This window comes from Schistocerca americana, chromosome 3 (assembly GCF_021461395.2).
Source record: "Schistocerca americana isolate TAMUIC-IGC-003095 chromosome 3, iqSchAmer2.1, whole genome shotgun sequence".
Lineage (NCBI taxonomy): Eukaryota > Metazoa > Arthropoda > Insecta > Orthoptera > Acrididae > Schistocerca > Schistocerca americana.
In genome coordinates, this window is record NC_060121.1 from 911,210,747 (window position 1) to 911,237,680 (window position 26,934).

The window sequence follows — 26,934 nt, forward strand, 5'->3', positions numbered from 1 at the left end:
CACGGGAAACGATAAAACGGTCCTGTTCTTAACTTTGCACATATGACATTCTGCAAAAACTTTTTGTAATTGACTGGAAAATTGAGATGGCTTAATTAAATTAGTGATTCTTGCTACAGCTGTTTTCAGTAAACATTAAGTGAAAAAATATAAATAATTGAAAAATAAACAAAGAGATAATTAAAAATATAAAGCAACATCTGGAGGTCTGCAAATAGTGGAACAATTCCTCTTCCTACAAAAGAAAAATGTAAAGAAATAAAAATTTGTGTACATAGTACTAACATAATACCTGCAAGGTGCATGTATGTAGTACTGATAAATTTCTTGCTTAAAAACTAGTACTGAAGTAAAGGATCTCAAAATGTTTAAGAAACAGCTGCAACAGCATTAATAATACACTAAAAGCCACATGTTTTTTGTTAGGCAGCATAGAGGAATGGGAGCTTGCAAGGTTGCAGCTGTGGTTTTGCATTGAGAGTAAAACTGTTACAGCACATCTCCCACAGAAACACAAATTCTCATTTCAGTCAAATCAGATGAACATTAGATCTTGTAACTTGAAACTATACAAAATGTAAAAATCACTACCAACAATTGTTGCCAGTTTTTAAAGTCAGTTAGAAAAGTTGAGAGAGTCTACAACTACATTTTTTCCTTAAATTCAATAATGTTTCATAGACAGTTTGTTGGTGGAAAATAAAACAACTTGGTAGATGTGCTGACCAGAGTACAGAGAGCATTACTTTCTAGATGTGGCTGTGGTGGTGGCGGCACCAGAGGTGACAGCGGCAGCGGCAGCAGCGGTGGCAGTGGCAGTGGCAAGTATTTGAAGGGAGAGCACTAACCCAATGAATGACCAACCTCTTCCTTCGGGAAAACTGAAACAGTTACTAGATAGTAACTAACAGTTACCGTCTGGAAGAAGAATTTATAGCAATCATCATAGCACATAGCATGTACTAATATCTGAAAAAAAGTACTAATTTAGAGAAACTAGCTGGCCAGTCCCCTAAGAAAAATAACTGCCATTTCATAATGTAGGCACTAGAGATTGACTTAACCAGTAAATGTGAAAACCTGCCACAGCTTTCCTGCAATTATGCAACTGTAAGAAAGCTGAAAAAAATCAATAAAATATAAAAGTATGGAAATTATTTTTATCAGGGGAATAGCCAGTATCATATTTTGGCCTGCATCATCCTAGCAGGCGCCTAGAAGAGAAAACAAAATATTATTTTGGTCCCTGGAATGCTGAAATTGGGAGCGCAGCATGCACATGTGGCTTACCTGAATCATTAGGTTCAGGATTTTTGTGTCACAGAACAAATGTACCAAACAAGCATGCATTTTTGTCAGTACCTTAGTTCCTCAAACAAACAAAAATTGAAAATCTATTTCAAGCAAAACAATTTCTATGCTACGTTTGTCACTCACTTTTAGCGTGTGAGTGTAAACTTCATTTTCCTCAATTTTAATGACTTTAGTTTTTGTGACTATGAAGACATGATATAGTTACATTAACCAAATGTAATGTTCTGTGACAACATTAATACTACAGAAAAAGGGATGGGCATTTTAATGGATTAATCTCAGAAATGCCACTGCTAAAACATGGAAACTGGTGATGACGCTGCCAGTGGACATCTTGTCATATGAATGTTTTGGCAGAGGCATTGTTGACATGATTGCTAGTTACGAGAGTACCGCGTACATGTGTAGCTGCCGAGGGTGAAGCTGGCTACCATCTGCGGGAAGCGGCCGCTAGCTGTGGAAACAAGCATACATAAATTAGTAAAAATACAACTTCCTGTTCAGAAAAAAACATAAGTCACCCAAGTCAGATGGAAGCTCTCTTCTCAGCACAATGTGGAACGCAGCCTGTTTAAATAAGGGCAGCTGCTGTTTAACCCTTCAAAACATATCTTCAAAAGTTCAAAGGCACCAAAGTTTTCTGTATTTTATAATTTTAAAGATCAAGCAAGAAAATCAATGAGATATTCTTTTCTTCTGAATTTATTTTCTTATTTGTCTTTGCAATCTGTAATCATACAAACATTCACTATTGGTATTTGAAGTTATGGGCACAGCTGGCAGTAGGAAACAATTTGTAATGAAGGGTTAAGGCTTGAGCAGAAGTATATTGTTTTATCAGTCACAGCATTTAGTTCAGAGTCTCCTGTATTGAAATAATGATGCAAAAATTGACAATTTGCAACACAGCATAGCAACTGTCAAATGTAATTGATTCTTTGCTACAATATAGTGATAAGTATTTTTTTTCCATGCTGAATCTGTGTACAGTATATTACTGGAAACTGAAAAAGAACACCGTGAAGGATTGTTATTAGGTTTACTAATACTGACCTCACATGGAATCAGGATTACTAACACTGACCTTATATGGATTCAGGATCACTAATACTGACCTCACAGTGTTTATGGGTCTAATTTAACCCTTGAACTGCTCTGGATGTGTTAACGCGTGCGCATTTGTACCCGTCCCTGTGTGCTCTGAACGTGCTTATGCGAACCACCAGTCGTAGACACTTTCAGAGTACCAGGTAGAAGGACTGGTGGCGCGCGTAAACACGTTCTGAGCACACAGTTGTTGTTGTTGTGGTCTTCAGTCCTGAGACTGGTTTGATGCAGCTCTCCATGCTACTCTATCCTGTGCAAGCTTCTTCATCTCCTAGTACCTACTACAACCTACATCCTTCTGAATCTGCTTAGTGTATTCATCTCTTGGTCTCCCTCTACGATTTTTACCCTCCACGCTGCCCTCCAATACTAAATTGGTGATCCCTTGATGCCTCAGAACATGTCCTACCAACCGATCCCTTCTTCTGGTCAAGTTTGGCCACAAACTTCTCTTCTGCCCAATCCTACTCAATACTTCCTCATTAGTTATGTGATCTACCCATCTAATCTTCTGCATTCTTCTGTAGCACCACATTTCGAAAGTTTCTATTCTCTTCTTGTCTAAACTATTTATCGTCCACATTTCACTTCCATACATGGCTACACTCCATACAAATACTTTCAGAAATGACTTCCTGACACTTAAATCTATACTCCATGTTAACAAATTTCTCTTCTTCAGAAACGCTTTCCTTGCCATTGCCAGTCTACATTTTATATCCTCCCTACTTCGACCATCATCAGTTATTTTGCTCCTCAAATAGCAAAACTCATTTACTACTTTAAGTGTCTCATTTCCTAATCTAATTCCCTCAGCATCACCTGACTTAATTCGACTACATTCTATTATCCTCGTTTTGCTTTTGTTGATGTTCATCTTATATCCTCCTTTCAAGACACTGTCCATTCCATTCAATTGCTCTTCCAAGTCCTTTGCTGTCTCTGACAGAATTACAATGTCATCGGTGAACCTCAAAGTTTTTATTTCTTCTCCATGGATTTTAATACCTACTCTGAATTTTTCTTTTGTTTCCTTTACTGCTTGCTCAATATACAGATTGAACAACATCGGGGAGAGGCTACAACCCTGTCTTACTCCCTTCCCAACCACTGCTTCCCTTTCATGTCCCTCGACTCTTATAACTGCCATCTGGTTTCTGTACAAATTGTAAATAGCCTTTTGCTCCCTGTATTTTACCCCTGCCACCTTTAGAATTTGAAAGAGAGTATTCCAGTCAACATTGTCAAAAGCTTTCTCTAAGTCTACAAATGCTAGAAACATAGGTTTGCCTTTCCTTTAAATTTTCTAACCTACCTGCCCGATTAAGGGATCCCGACATTCAGGGACAGGTACAAAGGCGCACATTAACACGTCCAGAGCAATTAAAAAGGGTGTACGAAAAGTTTTTTGTTAAGATTGCTGAGGGAATTCTTTTACAATTAGCTAAAGTGATACTGAAGACTATCAGGAAAAACTTTTAAAACACAACCTCATGTTTTGCATCTTCACTTAATCTCTGCATACTTATTACACATTATAAAACAACACAAGTTCACCACCCCTTTCACATCACATACTGGGCATAAGATTTCAGGAAACAGACCCTATATATTATTCACGTGATACATTTGGCAAATATTTTACATGTTTCCTAACTAGTGTTCAAATCGCTGGTGAGGAAATTATAAGCATCATTTAAAGTGCGCAACATAACTGTACTTCCCTATGGTGTGGACTTCCCAGGTCCTTAGTGTATAGCCATGCACAGACTGCAAAGTAGCTGTAGATTGCAAGGAGGCACAAAATAAACAAATTTCATGCATCTCCCACCCTAGTGCGAGTCTTTCAATGTGTCACTATTACTGCTTATTTTTTGAAGCTTCCCATTTGCTCTCACAAAATCTCCCCACCGCAGAAGAATCTGAGATAAAAATCTACGAATCAAAAGCATGTCCTCAATGACAGCAGCAAGGAATGCTAGCCACAAGGAGACATATGCAGTCAACTTAAGGTGCTTTGCAAGCTCTGAGCTGACACTTTGACGATATCTGAAATGTGACTGGAATTGTCAACAAATGGTGTTCTTTGGCTCGGACATGTACTGTACTTCAACATCACATTCCTTATAACTAGTGTGACGTTATTCAAGATTTCATGGCATGAAAAAGTTTTCTGGTGGGAAATTCTAGTTACAGTGAGGAACAAATTACTGATGAAGCCTTAAACATAATCAGTAATAATACTGATGTAGTAAACAGATCCCAGCAAGCTTTCTGCAGTAACCACTGACCGCAGGGAAGTCTAGGTGAATGTTTTCTACAGCATACTACTGCCACAACATTGTTTCACAAGCTGCTTTCAAGCTAGCATTTACAGGGTGACAGCATAGCATGACATGGTCAATTGTGTAATGTAAACAGGGACAAACTCTAGTTACTGTGCTTCAGTATCCACTCCAATGGCAATTGAGTGTGTTACTGTATAAAAACAACAGTAGACATATGCACCAACAGCTGCTAAACATCAATTCAAGAATGAGCAATAAACACTGCATTCCAAAATATTTGTGCCTTGCATTACACTGCACTCACGTTTCAGATGCACCAGATAGAGTTATCCATCCCTATTTAAAAATCTGGTAAGTCCTTATTGTCCCTATTCATGGATGAGATATGTTGTTTTCTAGCTGATCAGTATCATCAAACGCTTCTGACATATACTAACGAGAGTAAGCAAATATTCCATGAGCCCAACTGGTTCCGTGATCATTCACCATTAATGGGGTACAATACCTTCCTTTCTTTTTAAGCAATACCTTCCTTTCTTTTTAAGTCAGTTAAATCAGAATTTTCCCAATTCTAAACAAATAAACTCTGCATGTTATAACCTCACTTGTGTTTTGTTCCTATAGCAGTTTATCATTATGTTAAGCCTGAACAGCATCTATTAGTATGTGGTACTGAAGCAGAGATAAAATAAGATGTTTTCTATATCGCCTAGTTTGGTGATGGATTTAAGGGACCTGAATGACGAGTGAAATATTGAACTGTGTTAACTACAAGAGGGGAAAGTTACTTCCTTCTATTTTGCTAATAAAACACAATGATAGTATAATGAAAAAGCATCAGAGTGGAGCAACTACCGCACTTCAGTAATGAAGGTAGTTTCCAATGACTTTTACATTCTGTGGAATCTGAAACTATGGTGAATACAATAGTCCACCATCAGCTTGTGTAGCTCAAAGTAACAAAAATTAATGTGTCACTCCCTCACAAACAATGTGTGGTTATTAAGCATTACGAACATTTTGAACAGTCGGTGCAAATCTAGACTGTACGTGTAGTGTTAGAACACACAAATGATTACATTTGACAAAATGAGTTGGGAGCTAATAAAATAGCCAACTGATTCTGTACCGCACAATAATTTCCATATGTCTAACAAGTACATGTTTGTTTGTCCTCTAAGCTAGTAATCTGATCGTAATCAAACGTTGGTGAGTTCTTGTGTGCATGCCCATAAGGGTTTCTGAGGATGTACAAAAACATACAGGGCAGAGGGGGGGGGGGGGGGGGGGGGGGGGGGGGGGAAATGTCCGGAGCAATTTCAGCCAAATTTTGTATATAAAGGCTCATTATTTGTATAAAACTACTGTAGGTGTAGGGTGCCCTAATACCCCTACAGGTTGGTGTGGGAGTGAGAAGCCATGAAAGTAAAAATATTTGATAATGACTGATGTACTAATATTGAATTGATAGTTTCCTGTTTCATAAGACTCATTGGTGACAGTCCCAATAAATTTTCACCAAGAGTGTGGATGTGTGAGGAGTGGGGATTGCAAAGGCAGTGAAATGTCAGCACATCTCTGTCATGACTGAAGCAATTTCTACCCAACTTAGTACCTGTATCACCGGAAAAAAATTACTGTGGCAATAAGAGACCCCTAGCATCCCTATGGCTGAAGGTGAAGCTGAAACGAGTAACACATACATATGTTTGAAAATGATCTGATGACATTTTTTCCTGTATATGGTTGACTTGGAATACTTCAAAAATGTGAAGTTCACCCAGTCTCTTACTCATGTTGTTCAGTGTGTCAACAAGGTCGCGACAATGTGCACTGCGACAGGGCAACAATTCTGTACAAGTCAAAAGGAGATGTTCTGATTCCACATATTCCCATCATTCCTAATGACACACTATCTGATTTCATACAACTGGAGTTCCTGGCTAACCTTGCATTCTCAATGACCATTTAAAGGGCCCAAGGTTAACCACTTGAAGTAAATCTGGAAAATCCATGATTTATATGTGGACAATTGTATGTTGCATGCTCACAAGTGGGATAGCTGAAAAATTTAATCATTTTCCAGAAGACTACCAAAAATTTTGCATACCCAAAAGCACTTTAAGTAACTTAAAATTTATTTTAATGCACAAAAATCATTGTCATTAATTTATTTTACACATATAACTGTGCCTTGTATAGGGGTATATGCACCTACTTCAAAAAGAAAAAGAATCATTGCAACAGATATCGTGCACAGCTAGTGATTCCATACATCGAAACTGAGGTTTGCAACATCCAGAACACGCATCACAGAACTGAAACAGTACATACAGTTTGCATTCTAACATTTTTTAAATGCTATAATACTCTCCTCACAATAAATTATGTTGCACCTTTTTGGTGTTCTTCTTCAAGTATGCCAATATATAACAGATACCAGATTGCCAGCTTACTAGTGTCCATTTTTCGAGCTGTCAATATACACCACATCCTGATGTTCCCCTTCTGATCTTGCAAGATCACCAAACACATTTATATTTCCTTTAATAAAATTGGTTTTGACACAGCCATCCATAAACAATGAACAAAAATTTCATAATGTAAGTACATCTGTATGCACTTACAACAATGCAAATATTAGATTATTGATAAAGCTCTATTTTGACTTTCACATAAAGCTCATGAATTCCTATAACAACAACTGATTGCATAAAATCACTACTGCATGTACCTTATGCAAGATCAGCCGTCAAACATATTAAACGACTTGCAGACATGTTTCCCAAGAATGGCTTGTCATCCAAGATTGCCTAAATGCTGAGAATGAATTAGAAATTCAAATAAAGATAGAACTGGAAATGCAATACCTGAATACTTCCATCCACAGTATTCATTATGCATTCCTAGTCCTAATCCAAGATGAAGTAAAGTTATCCACAGACTCTAAACATCACATCAGTGTAAATAAGAACAATATACGAAATCCTCCTTTTTCTAGTCCACAAGAACATAATGATTCATTTTAATTTAACACTTGAGAATTTTATTCAAGCAGCATATTTACTATAAAAGCAGAGTCTATAAAATAGTTTATAAATATTTTACTGTCATATTTAGCAACATTACAAGAAGATAAAATCTGTGGACCATACATTTACTTGCATCTTCAGTGGCAACTGTAGCACCATAAATATGATGTCTCCAAGTAGGTAACTTGTCCATTCCCCTTGCATGTATGAAATCAGCTGGAACCAATAGACATGGCACACAAACAGTGCTTGTTTCAATTTTGCATACATGGTTAAGACAAATCCATAAGCTTGAAAATCTTTTGGTTGAGATTTCTGCTTCAGCAAAACTCTGAAATGGCTAGTTGAGGGGCAGGGAATGAAGATTATTTCAGTACAGTAGTAACAGCATACTTTAACAGAATCTGAAGGGTCTCAAAATAACTTCAACAACAGGCAGTTAACAAAGTATTGTTACATGTTGTTAGCACTAAGGAAAATTGATCACAACATATTCTTCCCTAACTAACAGAGTTTGCCAGTTTTTCTAAACGTATAACATTCAATGAATGGCACATTTCTGGAGTGTATCAGACGGACTTTTACTGATGAGATATACATATAGCTCCAAAACTTGGCCAGACAGCTGCTCTCTAAAGAGGATTTGAAAGAAAGGAGTGGTAATTTTTGAAATTAACATACTGCATCTCTCAACTGAAAGCCATACAAATGCGCCATGAAATTAAGGAAAAAGAAGAAGAAAGAAAAAAGGTAAGAAAAAAAACTGTTTTGACAATGGCAGTGTTACAATGACACAAACACAAGTGTTCAGCAGTAAACATTATAGAATAGCATAAATAAAGTGATAACCATTTCTTTACAACTTAAAATACCTGAGGAACAACCAGAAACCTGAACTACATACAGCACAATGCTTTGTTTAAATATCCGTATTTTGCTGAAGCTGGCATAATACTGCATTCATTCTCATGCATGCAAGAGGAACAGACATAGCAGTTACATTCTGTTAAAAGACACTTATACGCTGTGTATTTTTAATGGGTGTGCACTACACCATTTTAAAGCTGGAAATTTGTTATAGAAAGACAAATCTTGCTCTCTGACTACAAATAAGTACGTGAGTTAGTAAAAAGGTAACAACCAACAAATAAAATACTGATCACTAATTACTGCAAAATCATTGCATTACATATGGTCATATTGCCCAACCTGTGGCTTTATAATTTTGTGGACAATCTGTTAGACATTGCCTTTAGCCTTTACAAAAGAAAAGCATAAAATGAATTAACAAACTAAAATGTGGAAAAAGTTTCACATATCACACGATATGCCTACCACCCAAAATGTGCGCACGTGCTCACACAGATACACATCTCCCCCCCCCCCCTCCCCCCCTTTTCCCCCTCACTACATAAACAACTGTGAAACAGAAACACACAAATGTGAAACAGACAAATGAATATAATGAATAAAAATGGGGTTGGCAGTAGAAGGTGTTATTATGACCTATGAAAAGGTAGTAGTAGTAGTACAGGGTCATCTACATTGCTGTTTTTTGGAATTTGTGAATTGTGAGTCACATCACAATTAAATAAATGGCAAATGCATTAGTTACCTTGCTTTATCTGATACCCTTTTGTACTGAAAATAAATGTGAGTGCTTAAGAACTTTTTTGTGCACTGTTAATATTTGCAATCAAACTGCACTGCACAAAACTGGCTGAACAAAGGGAAATAATCATTTTTGTGTTAAAAATTTCTTGGGCATTTGTTCTCCTCACATGCGAATAACAGTTGCTGATGAATAGGTTAGAAGAGTGTGAGAAGGAGGGGTGAAGAGGATGGCAGCAAGAAGGAGAAGAAAATTATTCTGCAACTAGAAAGTAACTTTTTCTGTTATAGGTGACCTCTAATTAGTGTCTGCTGTGGTGCTCAACACGATCAAGATTATAGTTATAATTCACTTCTTTCCCTTAAATTTTGCAAGTAATCAGCAAACTACGATACTCTGTGTAGATTTATAGTTATTATGTGAATGACAGCTGGTTATTTCAGATCTTTACATCACACCATTCCCTGGAAACTGGATCATTATTATTCACTGGGTGAAAATCAGTCAGATCATAGAAAACCATAACTTGTTTCCTTCTGTACTCTCTTTTTCTTATGGTTGGTATTGTTTTTCTGCTTTGTACACATTCCCTTCATTTGCAGTACACTCTGTTGACATAGCCTATCATCTTTTCTGTCTATATCCATGCCCATAAAATATTTTCCTTAAAAGACAGATGTAATTTTACCCAATAAAAGTGTATCTTGCACGGGTTTTAGCATACCTAGCTTTGCTTCCTCCCCATCATCCGACACAAAAAAAATTTCACTAAGAAGCTCAGAAGAAGTGTTCATCCAAAGGTTAGCAAAGTTCTGTCTGGTTTATGTGCCTATGGCCAACTCAACACCTCAACTATTAGGTAAGTTCTTGCCTTGATTATTTAAATGATTTAAAATCACAAATAAAAAAGAAAATTTGTTTCCTTCGTATTTTCCAAGACACAACTTTATTGCGAATTTAGTTTCTCAATTACATTTAAAATCTTATTTTCACAGTTTTAAGTCAGTTTTCCTTTTATAGCTGGGATTCTCCACTTACTAATTTTACATTTCTCAAAATTTATTTCCCTGATCTCGTATTCCCTTATCTCTTTCTCTCAGTCTCCAGCAGACGGTCTTAAGTCCTTAACTTGACTGAAATCTGTCCTGTCTGTCTGCACATATAAATCTGCTGTCTAGTTATTACAGCTCTTTCTACCAGGCTTCTCCATTATGATCTAATACCTTACATCCTTTCCATTTATCTTCCATGCAAGGAACAGCTTATTTATAAGCTTAAAGCACAATGTTCTTGTTAACTGTACCAACAATACATTTACTATAGGCTTACTCTTTGTTAAAGCCACTTCAGGTGTGTACCTGGGACGTGTGATGGCACTTCTGTTTTTCATGCTGTATGTCAGCAACCTGGCAGACAATACTACTAGTAACCTCAGACATTTTTGCAGATGATGCAGTTACCTATAATGAAATACTCTTTGGAAGAAAACTGCAATTTAAGTGTTCAATAATGTAAAACTGTGAATTTGATAAAATACAGAAAAATGGTATCCCATGATAACAGTAGCTATGAGTAACAACTGGAATCAGTCAACCCATACAAAAGCCTGCATGTAACATTGTGTACAGATACAAAATGGAATGATTACATTGGCTCAATGAAGGTAAAGTAGGTGGTAGATTTCAGTTCATTGGCAGGATAATGGGAAAATGTGGGCTTACAAAATGTCCCACATCAAAATAATGTTGCTAACGTGTATGGAACCCACGCTAACTGGGTATATTGAAAGGATACTAAGAGGGCTAGCACACACAGTCACAGGTTCATTGACCCACAGGAGAGCATAACAGAGGTGTTGAAAAACCTGAACAGGCAGAATCTACAAGATTGACACCAATTATCCTGTGAAAACCTACTTACAAAGTTTGAAGAACCAGTATTAAGAACAAATATAAAGGTATTCTTCAGTCCCCTACATATTGCTCCTACAGTGACCTCGATGACAAAATTAACTAATGACATCGTGCACATAGGTGTTTATGCTGTCATTCTTCCCAGGCTCCATACACAATTGGAATAGAAGAAAACCCAAACATGTGCTATCATGCTAAGAACACTCTGCATGCAATTCACAGTGGCTTGCAGAGCATGAATGTAGATGTAGATTAAGGATGGAACACATTGTACAAAAATCTTAAGCTGTAGTCCCCCCCCCCCCCCCCCTCTCTCTCTCTCTCTCTCTCTCTCTCTCTCTCTCTCTCTCCCCCCCCCCCCCTCTCAAATTTACAACTGCTGGAAATGAGATAATCTGACATGAATCATTCAAATTTTAATGGAAATGCCACCGGCCATAGCATTCTTGCATTGTATCATTAAGTTTACTTCAAGAACTTTCCAACTACTAAAAAAAATCCCAAACAAAAGCAAGTTCACACAACTCCTAAGACACTCAAGCCCTCTTTTGACTGAATGGTTCTTACACACAATGGATTGTTGCAAAGCAACTTAAACATTTTTCATAGGGCACACTGAAACTTCACTACTATTTGCAAAACTTCAAACATAGCACACCAGAGCCATTACACCAATAAAACAAGGAACTGAAATTGTTTCCTTTCCAGTTTTTGTTTACATGATTCCATGAAGCAACTGAACATCAAAACAAGAAGTAAGCTCACTATAATTTTTGTAACAATATGACTTGACATGTCACAGTGGTAAAATATTGTGCTCTGAACAGTGAAGTTTTAGAAACAGAATGCCATCCACTCACTAAGTTCAATGGAGAGCACACAAATTACATGCCAACAAATACAGAAGAAATCTACATCTACTCTCTGTGAATCTCTATAGTGTGTTTGTAAGAACAGTAGTAACAATTTTAAACACATAAACATTGTGTTGTGCTAGAATAATGTAGAATTGCTTGAGACATACAAAGGTATACTGGAAAGAAAACAACAACAGCCAATGTACTGCATTACCATGCAACAAAAAAGTATGAGATAAGGGAAGTACTCACCTAACCATTTGATGTAAGAGTTCAGCAATGATATAACACCACGCATATCCCAAACATATGGATATAAATCATACAACAGTTCCCTATTTGCACAGTAGGTGAGTCTTCGAAATAAGGTATTCACAGCCTTACTCATTTCATCAAGTTTTGCTGCCCTTTCTAACCACTCTTGTACCTGAAAAAAGACAGGGTTTTAAGTACATTCACTGCATAAGCATATGGCAAAGATTTTTAACATGTTTTTGCTTACAGAAAACAATTTCAAATGTGGCAAGTAGAATGTGTACAACTGTCACTACATGTGTTTAATTCCAGCACACTGTATATTTGCCCCCACTGAATGCCACATGATTCTGAAGGAAGAACGAAAACCTGGGTCAGAAGCCCATGTCACTTCACTGGCACAATATGTAACAGTAGGATGAAGGTGTTTGGGAAGAGACCTAATGCAGCACACTTGTTGCAAATGCTTTTATAGGTTACCTCAGAAGCAAACAAAGTAGTTTAGTCACACAGATACCTCCATGCTCTCTTTACCCACTGAGGAAGTAAATGGAACGTGTACTCACATGTGGCAATGTTCTTTTGTAATCTTCTGAAAGGCCATACATGAATACTTATGGGAAAATCTCCCACAAAGAATTGGTTTGTTTGGTTAGAACAGATCAGTGCTGGTTAGACCGTCAGTGAGAGCAGCACCTCTAGTTCCTGCTACTAATAAGGCGAGTACACCATTCGCTTGTTACATATTTTTACGAGCTTCAAACAGGAGCAACTTATTTTCAGTTATTTGCGTAGTTAATAGTATATTTTTGTAATTTCTTGCGTGTTTGAGTGCTTACTAGGAACAACCTTTTATTGGAATAACAGTGTAGTGTACAGTACCGCCGTTGTATTGTAAAGGCCTCGTATTGTAAAGGCTTTTGTTTGTTTGCTTAGAGCAGCTCAGTGTCAGTTAGACCATCAGCGAGAGCAGCACCGCTAGTTCCTGTTACTAATAAGGCGAGTACACCATTCAATTGTTACATATTTTTACGAGCTTCAAACAGGAGCGACTGCAGTAATGGATGGGAACCGTGATTCTTGTGTACAGATGTGAGCTGGGTTGGCGACCCTTCGCTCACAGCTCCAGGCTGCTTTGGCTTCTATCACACAGCTTGAGGCTGCTGCCAAGGGGTGTCACTGTGAGGGATCGAATGCGAGGAACGTCGAACACGTCCCACCTTTCCTCCGATCAGTCCACTGCTGTAACCGCTCCAGGTACTGCCTGCACTAAGGTTGACCCCTCACCCTTGGTCGAGTGGGAGATCATTCCAAAGGCTGGCAGGCAGTACAAAACTTTACAAGGGGCCAATCGTAGGGCCTCCCTGGTTCATTTGACAAAAGGGTTTCAAGCGTTATCTGTGGCTGATGATGTCTCTGAGCCGAATGCAGTCGTCCACCCTGTTCCAGAGGAAGCTTCTTGGCCCGCAAGGTCTGGGCATTCACAGAGGGTGGGTTTGCTGGTAGTTGGGAGCTCCAACATTAGGCGCGTAATGGGGCCCCTTAGGAACATGGCTGCCATGGAGGGGACGGAAGCCAGTGTGCAGTGTGCATTCTGTGTGCATTCCAGGGGGGGGGGGGGGGGGATCATTCCGGATGTGGAAAGGGAGCTTCCAGATGCCATGAAGAGTACAGGGTGCAGCCAACTGCAGGTGGTGGCTCATGCTGGTACCAATGACATGTGTCGCATTGGATCGGAGCAGATTCTGTCTGGTTTCGGGCGACTAGCAGAAACAGTAAAGACTGCCAGTCTTATTTCTGAGATTAAGGCGGAGCTCCCATCTGCAGCATCGTCGATATAACTGACTGTGGTCCTTTGGTGCAGAGCCGAGTGGAGTGTCTGAATCAGAGGCCCAAGCGGTTCTGTGACCATGTAGGCTGCAGATTACTTGATTTGCACCATCGGGTGGTGGATTTCCGGGTTCCGCTTAATAGGTCAGGCCGGTATTACACTATCAAATTTCTTTGTCAAGTATCTTTGTCAAAGATATTTGATGGTGTAATAGAAACTTTGTCAAATGCCGTCCAATATTTGATCAAATCTAGGGCCTCGCTGTAGATTGGACCAAAGAAATCACTTGTCTTCTGTTCACTGCAATGTAACATATTACCGTACGGAGCGCTAGCATCGCTACAGCGTTCTGTCGTCTGTAGTGTTTTTATAAACACTGCCGGTAAATACAACTGGTGTGTGCCGACAACTACAAAATTAATAGAGATCTATGAAGCTGATGAGACGCTTTACAAAGTTAGGCACCCTGCACACAAAAATAGATTAAGAAGATTGGAGACCTGATCTGACCTAACATAACCCTCTCCTGTAGCAAGGAATCGGAGTGTTACAGTGAGCCTGTCTTCTGGAGATGTAGCAGTTCTTAAGTGAATATTGTGCTTTGTGATATGAGGATACACTTCACTGAGCACATACAGAAATGTATACTCATCCATTCTTAAGTAACTGATGTACAACTTGACGTCTTCCACTGTAAGCTCACATAACAAGTTTTGTTGAATGCTTTTATCGTGTCATCATAAAACCCATGGTTAGATTAGTTTCTCGTTCCATAGATCCGTGCTGAGGAGATCCTCGTGGATGTGGAACATGTCAATTTTTTTTTAAGCTGAAATAACAATACTAATAGTATGAATAAATACAATACATCATTTGTCTCCATTAAAAATTTCGTTAATGGAGTAGGAGTTGGCCACTAGTAAGTCTTTCAGGCTCCTTTTAAGCTGATCTTTATTTGTAACTGAATTTTTTATGTTTGCTGGCAAACTATTGAAGATGAGTGTTCCTGAGTAGTGGACCCCTTTTTGAACTGAAGTAAGTGCTTTTAAGTCCTTGTGCAGATCATTTTTGTTCCTGATATTGTATGTATGAACTGAGCTGTTTGTTGGAAAAAGAGATATGTTATTTAGGACAAATTTCATTAAGGAGTAAATATACTGAGAGGCAGTAGTTAGTATACCCAGTTCTTTGAAGAGGTTTCTGTAGGACGTCCGTGTATTTACTCCACAAATAATACATATGACACGTTTTTGGACTCTGAGAACTTTTGTTTGACTTGAAGAGTTACCCCAAAATATTATACCATATGACATTATGGAATGAAAGTAGGCAAAGTATGCAAGCTTTTTCATTTTTATGTTGCCTATGTCTGCTAACACTCAAATTGCAAATACAGATTTGTTAAGACGTTTCTACAGTTCTGTGGTGTGCTCCTCCAACTGAATTTATTATCACGTAGTAATCCCAGGAATTTAAGACTGTCAACCTCATATGTTTGGTTCCTTTTTTCCCCCCACTTCTTTCCTGCATGTGCACAGAATGAAATTGCAGTACGTGCAACTGCTGCGGTTAATTACAAGTTGTTGTTAGCCATCTTGAACTTTGACAAAAAATTTGATGACAATGTAATACCCCTTCTAGCGCTACGTCAAAGATCTTTGTCAAATATATTTGATGGAATATTTGATCACATCTTTGACAAAGAAATATGATAGTGTAATACCGGCCTCAGGAGTCCACTACACACAGGAGGTGGCTACACGGGTAACGGGGGCTGTGTGGAAGGGACTGGGCAGTTTTTTAGGTTAGAGGGTCTTAGGGAACCACAGAAGGAACGTCTGCCTATAGGTGAGCAGGTAAACACAGTAAGGTAGTTGTAGAAACGATTGGTATTGTAGTTGTTAATTGTCGTAGCTGTGTTGGGAAAGAACCAGAGCTCCAAGCCCTAATAGAAAGCACTGGAGCTCAAATAGTAGTAGCTACAGAGAGCTGGCTAAAGCCGGAAATAAGTTCTGCCAAAATTTTTTCAAACGATATAACAGTATTCAGAAAGGATAAATTAAATACAGTTGGTGGTGGAGTATTTATTGCAGTCAGAGGTAGTTTGCCTCATAGCGAAATTGAAGTAGACAGTTCGTGTGAAATAGTATGGGTAGAGGTTATACCTGACAATCAGACTAAACTATTAATTGGATCGTTTTACTGACCCCCCGACTCAGAAGATATAGTTGCTGAACAGTTCAAAGAAAACTTTTAGTCTCATTTCAAATAAGTACCCCACTCATACAATTATAGTCGGTGGTGACTTTAATATACCCTCGATATGCTAGAAAAATTATACGTTTAAAGCCGGCGGCAGGCATACAACACCATCCGAAATTGTACTGAATGCTTTCTCAGAAAATTATTTTGAACAATTAGCTCATGAGCCCACTCAAAGCGTAAATGTATGCGAAAGCATACTTGACCTTTTTGCAACAAATAATCCTGGGCAAATAGTGAGTATTGTGACGAATACAGGGATTGGCGACCACAAGCCAGTTGCTGCTAGGCTGAATACCGTAACACCTACAACCATCAAAAAGAAACGCAAAGTATATCTATTTAAAAAATCTGATAAAATTGCTCTTAATGCCTTTTTAAGAGACAGTCTTCGTTCCTTCTGATCTGATCATGTAAGTGTAGAAAAGTTGTGGAATGTTTTCAAAAAGATAGCATCGACAGCAATTGAGAGATATATAACACATAAATTAAAAAGTGATGGTACTGATCCCCCATAGTACATAAAACGGGTCAAATCGTTGTTGCAGAAGCAACGAAAAAAGGATGCCAAATTTAAAAGAATGCAGAATCCCCAAGATTGGCAAAGTTTTACAGAAGTGCGAAATATGGTGCATACTTCAATGCGAGATGCTTTTAGTAATTTCCACGACGAAATTCTGTCTCAAAATCTGGCAGAAAACCCGAAGAGATTCTGGTCATACATAAAGCACACCAGTGGCAAGACGCAATCAATACCTTCACTGCGCGATAACAATGGTGAAGTCACTGATGACAGTGCCACTAAAGCAGAGTTATTAAACACGGTTTTCCGAAACTCCTTCACCAAAGAAGACGAAGCAAATACTCCTGAACTCCAATCAAGGACAACTGCCAAGATGAGAAACATAGAATTAGATATTCTCAGAGTAACGAAGCACCTTAAATCACTTAATAAAGGCAAGGTCTCCGGTCCTGATTGTATACCAGTGAGGTTGCTAATAAAATGTATGCTAGAGTATGCTAATAAAATAGTTCCATATTTTGCAATTATATACAACCACTCGCTCACAGAAAGATCCATACCTAAAGACTGGAAAATTGGTCAAGTCACGCCAATGCCCAAAAAGGGGAGTAGGAGTAATCTGCTGAATTACAGGCCTATAACACTATCGATGATTTGCAGTTGGGTTTTGGACCGTATACTGTATTTGAACATTATGAAGTACCTTGCAGAAAACGATTTAGTGACACGGTCAGCACGGTTTCAGAAAATATCATTCTTGTGAAACACAACTAGCTCTTTATACTCATGAAGTAATAAGTGCTATCGACAGGGGATGTCAAATTGATTCCATATTTTTAGATTTCCAGAAGGCTTTCGACACCGTTCCTCACAAGCGTCTTCTAACCAAATTGCATGCCTATGGAATATTGCCTAAGTTGGGCGACTGGATTTGTGATTTCCTGTCAGAAAGGTCACAGTTCGTTGTAATAGATGGAAAGACATCGAGTAAAACAGAAGTAATATCTGGCGTTCCCCAAGGAAGTGTTATAGCCCTCTATTGTTCCTGATCTATATTAACGACACAGGAGACAATCTGAATAGCCGTCTTAGATTGTTTGCAGATGATGCTGTCATTTACTGTCTTGTAAAGTCATCAGACGATCAAAACGACTTGCAAAATTATTTAGATAAGATATGTGTATGATGCAAAAAGTGGCTACTGATCATGAAGAGTACTAAAAGAAATTATCGATTACGCGATAAGTCACACAAATCTGAAGGCTGTAAATTCAACTAAATACTTAGGGATGACAATTACAAATAACCTAAATTGGAACAATCACAAAGATAATATTGTGGGTAGAGCAAACCAAAGACTGCGATTCACTAGCAGAACACTTAGAAGGTGCAACAGGTCTACCAAAGAGACTGCTTACACCACAATTGTCCGCCCTATTCTGGAGTATTGCTGTGCAGTGTGGGATCAGCATCAGGTGGGACTGACGGATGACATTGAAAAAGTACAAAGAAGGCAGCTCGTTTTGTATTATCGCAAAATAGGGGAGATAGTGTCAGAGACATGATACGTGAATTGGAGTGGCAATCATTAAAACAAAGGCGTTTTTTGTTGAGACAAGACCTTCTCATGAAATTTCAATCACCAGTTTTCTCCTCCGATCGTGAAAACATTCTGTTGGCACCCACCTACATAGGGAGAAATAATCATCATGATAAAATAAGATAAATCAAGGCTCACAAAGAAAAATTTAAGCACTCATTTCTCCCGCTTGCGATTCGAGAGTGGAATGGTAGATAGACAGCTTGAAGGTGGTTCACTGAACTCTCTGCCAGGCACTTTATTGTGAATAGCAGAGTAATCACGTAGATGTAGATGGTCTGTGCAAGACTATAATAATGATCTGTTGCAATTTGTATAGATGAAATTTACCCTTCAATAAAGGTGAAACATTCTGTCAAAATATACTTGAGTTTCTGCGAGCAGCTGACTAAAACTGGAATTAATATATTTGGTGCTTTTCAGGTTGACACTATAAATTCATTGTCACTATAAGGATTTTACCAGAGTTTTTTTTTAAAAAAAAAAAAAAAAAGTCGTAAACAAAAACTTATGTTTGATGCAGGTATCAAAAACAACTGTCAATATCAATGAATTTATTATGCTTCACAAAGTGTGGAAGGAACTAAAGCTATAATCAAGATGCAAAGCAACTGACAGATCAAAAGACCCAAATAATGCAAACAAAGTTGCAAGACTAAACACAAGCAAGTATAAGGGTTTTGCAATCAAATCCTTGCAGAAGTTGTTTACACAACAAACTTTAATGGTACACGAGTATGATAAATGAGCAACTCATTATCAGCTTCAAGGAGCATCAATGGTATAATCATTATAAGTAAAAATTTGAATGTTTTAAGAAGTTACTCTAACAGCCACTCAAGTAAAGTTCCTGACAAAAAAGGCCAAACACCCACAAGACATGGTTGGATTTCAGTCTAATTCCACACAGCACACCATCAGCGAACATGTACATCATGAAAGATAAAATTATATCTGTTAGGTAGAACGGCCATCTCAGTGCACTGGTATTGTTCATGTTTAGTGTTGTTATCAGGCCTGGTACAGTATCCAAAGGTGTGAACAACATCAGATGTTGCATGATCATTGTGGAGAACATGGAGTTACTGCACACTTGTGTGAGACAGTGTCACCTATACCAGACAGTGTGTGAAAGGGGCTTCATTGTGGCTGGAATAAATATGCTGTGTCTAGATTTGTGGGGCATTCAGATGTGACAGTAGCCCAATGTTAAGACCACATACAAGGGCAGGCATTCTGGCCATAAATGTTCCAATCGACTACGACTAATCACCACAGAGGAGATCACCATATTATGAGCTAAAACCTTCACATCTGCACCTGCCACTTGAGAGCAAGTAATAGACTCCTAGCAACATCCATTGTTATCCCTGCGGTGAGACATGTTGTTCATTCAGAACAACATATTACCCTTCTTCATCTCAAGCCAGCAAAAAATGTCCATGTAAAAACATTTTTTATGTAGTATTTAACAGAGAACTTCCCGCTGTGCATCCTGTGGTCTGGTGTATGTGCAGATATGGTGAAATAAGTGTGAAATTAGAAGATCGACAAGATATGATGCAGTGGGGCCTGTTATACATTGCTGCTGCAGAATGGCGTGTCTTAGAAAGCATGGAGAAAGAGGCGCTGCTGCTAATGACAACGCCCGGAAACAGCTGAAGAAATTTTAATAGAAAAATCATCCTGTTTAGAGATTCAATTCTAAGACTCACTTCAGTTGTGCTCTTCTTATTTATAAATTAATAAGTGATCTGTTCACCTGGTGCTGTAATATTGCATCAAACCAGCAAAATACAGAAGGGTGATTTAAATGGTGGTTACTTCATTTCATAGCTGCAATCGTTCAAAGCTCTCTTCCAGCTATCGACACTCTGCAAACTGCGAAGAACTCGCATGGCAAGATTTTGTGGCACTTCATTGTACATCTACTAGGTGAAGAAAATTATATAATCAATCTGAAACCTTCCAGTGTCTCTAGGTCTCTTTCACGTGTACAACCTTCTATCATGATTCTTAAACCAAATGTTAACTATGATTAAATTATGCTTTGTGTAAAATTCTAACACGTATCTTCCTCTTTCATTCATTTCCTCCAGTCCATATTCACCTACTACTTTTCCTTCTCTCCCTCTTTCCCTATTGAAATCCAGTCCCCCGTGACTATTAAATTTTCAGCTCCCTTAACAATCTGAATAATTTGTTTTATCTCATCATCATACATTTCCTCAATCTCCTCCTCATCTGTGGAACCAGCTGCCAAATAAACTTGTACTACTATGGTGGGTGTGGGCTTCTTGTCTATCTTCGCTACAATAATGCATTCACTATGCTTTTCATAGTAGCTTATCCTCATTCCTATTTTTTTTTTTACTCATTATTAAACCTACTCCTGCATTACCCATATTTGATTTTGTATTTATGGCCCTGTATTTACCAGACCAGAAGTCCTGTTCCTCTTGCCACTGAACTTCACTAATTCCCACTACATCTAACTTTAACCTATCCATTTGACATTTTAAATTTTCTAATCTACCTGCCCAATTAAGAGATATGACATTCCACACTCTGATCCGTAGAAAGCCAGTTTTGTTTCTCCTGTTAACTACAGCCTAATGAGTAGTCCCTGTCTGGAGATCCAAGTGGGGGACTATTTTACCTCTGGAATATTTTACCCAAGAGGACGCCATCATCATTAAACCATGCCCTTGGGAAGGTGCATGGCCTCGGGAAAAATTACAGATGTCGTTTCCGCTTGCTTTCAGCTATTCGCAGTACCAGCACAGCAAGGGCATTTTGGTTGATGTCACAAGGACAGAACAGTCAATCATCCACACCCTGCAACCACTGAAAAGGCTGCTGCCCCTCTTCAGGAACCACACTTTTGTCTGGCCTCTCAACAGATACCCCCTCCTTTGTAATTGCACCTATGGTACAGCTATCTGTATCCCCACCAATGGCAAGGTCCATAGTTCTTTGGGGGGGGGGGGGGGGGGTGGTATTATAATATATAGTTATAAATTTGTTTTAATTTGGAAATAACACAACAGTCCACATAGACTTATGCGTTATTTTTCTCACAAAGTTAAGAAACTGGCCACAGTCCCACCAATAGAACTTCAAGGATAATAAATGTGTGAAAAAATGAAACCAAAATTGTGGTAGTGTGTAAATTTTTAAGCAAATATCATCCAGTATTCATTAACATGTTAAGTTTCACAACTACAGACTGGCATGCTACAGAAAAGGCAGGGAGGAACAGACGACTAGGCATGGAAGAATGGACAACTAAAATCAGGCTGATCATCTTACAAACTATCAGAGCACTAGTCTTTACAGATTTAGAGAATTCACAGAAAACCTAAATATGAATTGTCAGACTGGGATATGAACTGGTGTCCCCCCAAACACAGAGGCAAGACAGGGGACAGGTGCAGATGGTATGAGATGGAAGGATCTAGGTTGCAGCAACAGCACTATGTGGATAAGCAACATGAGGAGAACTGAAAAACGAAATCAATGTTAGTTGGGCAGAAAATGAGGAAATTATAATATAAGCTTGAGTAACTAGAAATACACAGAGATGTGTAGCAGATTAAGTTTCTACTCATGAATTTTTGTAGTGTGGACGCAAAAGAACACAAATGATTCAGATGTGATACATGGCAGCTTAATAACAATTGATTTTGTTTAAGACAACGTCTTGGGATTAATATTGAAAACTGTTTCTGCAAATACTTAACATTAGCTAGAATGCCACATAATAGCTTTCTTAGCTCTCTTGATTGATAGTACATGTTCTGACAACAATGAGACTGGAAGAGTAGATGGTTTCATACTGAAGAGAACACCGCATAAGGAAGCTAGTTGGGATATGACCAAGATTTTGTCAAAACTGATAAAGGCTTGTTTTCCTATGAATTATTGCAACTCATTAAACAAATAAACATCTTTACAAGACTCTCTTATGCAAAAGAATGAGTTCACCAAAAGAATGAAACTGCCATCTCTGCAACACTGTCAAAATTAGGCAAGGGTCATGCAAAACATCAAACAGTATTTTCAGACAAGAGGATTTGAAAAGGCCATTAGAAACTAATTTAAACACAACAAACTTGTAAGGAAGGCAGCACACACACTTTAACATTCACACATGGAATACATGAAGTCCATAATACACATGTACGGAAAGAGTAGTAGCGACAACCAGCTTTCAGAGATGGCTATACAATATTCTGAGCATCTTAATGGATTTCGGAGTGGCAAACTACATTACAGAAGAAGCTTTAACTCTCAAGAAATCATGTACTGTTGCACAAAGCCTTACAAAAGAAGAAGCAGATATCCAGTTGTTAGATGCCTAAATGCGAAAGATAGCAAAGACTTGAACCTTTGCTCTCAATATCAAGGAGGCTGCTTCACAAACTGTAAAAGGAGGAGGAGTCCTTCAAAGTGCCAATATAAAAATTTACAGGGACTCCTAGCAAATGCAAACTGATCAGAAAAATGATTACACTCTCAGGAAATAAATATACGATTTGGTCACCTAAGCAACAGTTACAATGGGAAATGTTCACAACAGAAAGCAGTGAATGTATGGACACTATTGCGGCATTAATAACCAGTTACTTAGATGGTCTGTAAATCATACTTATAATGAATATTGTAAATTTTAATATATTATTTATACAAAAAAGAGACAGAAGTTTGATTTTATCTGCAGATGGATTGCACAGCAGCATCTGACAAGTTTCAAAGTAATTACACATTGCTATGATAATTAGAGTCTTTGATTAAGATCATGGAATAACATATGATGTTCCATATTATTGTTGTACCAATAACACTGCTTTAAAAAACAACAAATGAACATACCTCTGGTTTGTTACCATGCTCTGCATCAGCCTTGTTGCGATTCTGAAGTGTAACAACATGGGCATTGCTTTTAAGCCAATTGAACTCTTGCAAAAGTTGAAGACCCTGTCCTCCATGTTCAAATGGCAAGTAGAACAAATCACATAGTAATGCAAGGTCATCCTCAGTTAACTGGTGATCACTACTGCAAACAAAATATTTCAGCTCATTGAAAACATAAATTAGCAACAAGTAGACAAGATAAACTGTAAAACTAACCAAACTTCAGGTTTTTTAATACTATGAGGGTGTCAGAAAAATAATGAGACTTTTTTTTTGACCATGATTTCTATTCTTTGCACACATCGAGGTAGACCCCTTCAAAATAGTTACCTGTGATAGTTACACTCTGATAGAGATGCTGTTTCCAGTCCATGTAGCAATTCTGGAAGGCTTCTACTGAAATAATTGGTTATGCTCTTCTGGATGTCAGACATAAGTACCAAAGTTAAGCCCTTGCATGGGCATAATAAAAAGTAGTCACAGGGCTTGTGATCCAGCAAGTAGGAATGCTGAAGAACCCTTGGATGCACATGTCACCCTTTTAAAGTCTTTTGCAGACTACTCGATAAAATGTTTGATTGAAAGTGTGTACTGGAGGCACAAATTCTTTGTCTACTGTTCCCCGACTGCCGGAACAACGCTAATTTGATTTTAGATTAGTGTGCCACTTCCAACTATGGTATTTTTGTCTCAGAATCATATTCAAAAATCCTTTACTCATCAACTTTTATCGCAAGATCCTAGCTCCTTTAGAAGGCAGCCTGAAGATCAGTACTAAAATCCTTCAGATTGTTGTGCTTAGTTCTGATGTTTTTGGAACCTCCTCTGCATAGTTTTCAGATGCTCAAACTGTGTCAAGATTTGATGGACACTAATACATTCAAATTTAACTCACAAATGGTAATTCTCATGTCAATTGGTACTCTAACTTCAAAAAACTCTTCACTCTTTCCATACCGCTATCCATTCTTTAGCATGATTATTTCCCCCACAAACTTTGTCTTTCATTTCTTCTCCTGCTGAAAAGGAGTTGTGTCATCTGGACACTTGTACCCTATGTGGGGAACATTCTCCATTAGACCTTTGTAACTTTTCGAAAGTTGCAATAGTAGTTACACCTAGCTTCACCCCAAATTTCGGTGGAACATTGGTTATACAATCGCTGGTCCACTCAATGTCTTCACTTCACACACTTTCCGATATTTAAGTAACTACTGAAACAATTTAAAACTAATACCAAATCAAGCGCTTTATTCAACCTAACAGTTGTGTGAAAGGGGGGCAACAGTGCTATCAGTTCATACAGAATGTTACCAGTCTCATTATTTTTATACCCCCCATGATAGTTAATTTTCATATTTTATACTCAATGGTTCTTCCTTGTATAAACATTTCTTTCTTTAGTACAGAAAAACGAGAGAGAAAAAATTTGAAATCCTGTACGTATTTATAGACTACAATACTTTATTGATCAGTCAGGTTATAAATACAATTGTGATCTTTACTGATCAAGAGATACTATAACAGTAAACTCAATACTATACCTGACTCTCCAGACCTTGGATTTGTTCAGTCTTGTATCACATAAATTACACTTTTGAAAATCATGGAACTCCAACCTTGAGAAATTCAAAGAGTTCTGTTAACTAGTCTCCGTAACAGTTGTAACATAATGTGCATTAGGTTCAGCTCGCAAATTTTGGTTGAAATCAATTGTATTCTCTGAAGCACTGCTGTGTAGTACAAGTGGAACTTATATAAATAGTAATGCTCTTCACACTAGAGCTTCATTTATTGTCCACACCATCACATACACTGCAAAATATTGCAAACCAGAAAGCTAACAACAGCACATCTGGCAGCAGAGCAACAGCAGGTGTAGCAGCCCAGCCATTGGCAGAAAGTAAGGCCTTAGTTTGAGGTATAGCAGAACTGATCCACTCTGCGCTCCACGACACAGATACCCTTGATCAGATTGTAAGCACTATACCAGATGCAGTAACTGCAGACGACTTACTTCAAATGCATGTTAACTATTGTTAGCAATACTTCTGAAATTAGTGATCTACAAAAGGCTGTGTCTGAGTATGAGAAAAAGACACAGGATTTGGAAGACAAACTGTCTGCTACTACTGATGAACTAAAACAGTACTGAAAGCAAAACAGCCTGTGGGTATTCAAAGTTGTGCAAGTGACCCAATACATAAAGCCCATACAGGTTGTATGTGAAAAATTAGATGTGGAAGTAAGCAAGCCAGACATTTACAAGGGCCATCGGATGGGACAAAGAGTACCAGGTGCTACTAAATCTTGATCAATAACTACAAAGTTTGTTTCGTACCAAAAAATGGTGGAGACTTTTAGCCATGGGAAAAAAATGGCAAAACCAGCATTAACAATAAGCTGATAATCATGTAGCTGTTAGGTTTACTTTTCTCTGCTGGCGGCGTTCACCCTGCAAATCATCCTCCTCTTTATTTCTGCTCTGAACTGCACAATCTACATTTCATCCTTTGTAATGCAATGATTCTAGCAAGGCTTATCACGTGTTGGGACATGCATTTTTGCATTCGTGAGAGGCCACTAACAAAGAAAGAAACCCCAGACAATTAAAAACTGACAGCATTTTGGGAGGCAAAACCATGAAAGTATCGGTTAGGTTTCAAATCTTGATTTTTTTATTTATTAATTCTTCTCCAATCTCTCTCTTGAAATGAACTTCGACTGTGATAGGTAATGATGAGCACAGACATCAGGTTTAAGCACATCATCAATTGTGAGACTGTAGCACTTATTCATGCTTCTGACACCTGTTGATCTTATGGTGAGTCGGTTGAGCTGTTCTTTAGGCCCACACAGTATGTATGAGCATTTGTGACAGGCTCTCTCGATGGTTTTTCTGGTATTCACTTAAATGTGGGCTCAGCAACTGTGTGCTTTAGGCCCTTATGGTTCTCAGCACTTGAATATGTTCTGCTTCTTAAACTCACTCTTATTATTACGTTTTCTCTTCTTTTCTTTTAAAGTCTAATAGCCACAAGGATTTCAGTAGAATCAAATCTGTTCATTATGTCAGTCCTGTTAATAACATAATATTTACATATTCATTCATCATTATCCTTTCTTCACCAATTAGGTTTTACTTGCAGTAATCAGTTATACCTGACTTATCAAAACATTATATTTATATTAGCAACAGAGTCTACTTGCTTTCCAATGCCCATACCACAATGTATTTAAAGTCGCCCGTCTTATGTAAACTTCTACAATAATTATTCAGCTTAAAATGAATTCCAGAAAAAGTTCTAATACTTCAGTCATTAGCTACTTGGCCACTGTTCTAAAGTCACTACTTGTGTAATCCATCCTTAAATTCTTTAGATATGGCAAAATAAGGATAAGCTTGACTGTATATATCACAGC

At 38.1% G+C, this 26,934-nt stretch overlaps 1 protein-coding gene across 1 annotated transcript in view; it reads right to left on the minus strand.

Annotated features, from left to right (window-relative positions):
• LOC124605520 (protein O-GlcNAcase) overlaps nucleotides 1-26,934 on the minus strand; it is a 139,688-nt gene that overhangs the window by 35,034 nt on the left and 77,720 nt on the right. The window contains exons 9-11 of the mRNA XM_047137263.1: nucleotides 23,470-23,653; nucleotides 12,376-12,550; nucleotides 1,715-1,768 (exon numbers count right to left, since the gene is read on the minus strand). Coding sequence (XP_046993219.1) covers nucleotides 1,715-1,768; nucleotides 12,376-12,550; nucleotides 23,470-23,653 — 413 coding nt within the window. The remainder of the gene's footprint in view (nucleotides 1-1,714; nucleotides 1,769-12,375; nucleotides 12,551-23,469; nucleotides 23,654-26,934) is intronic.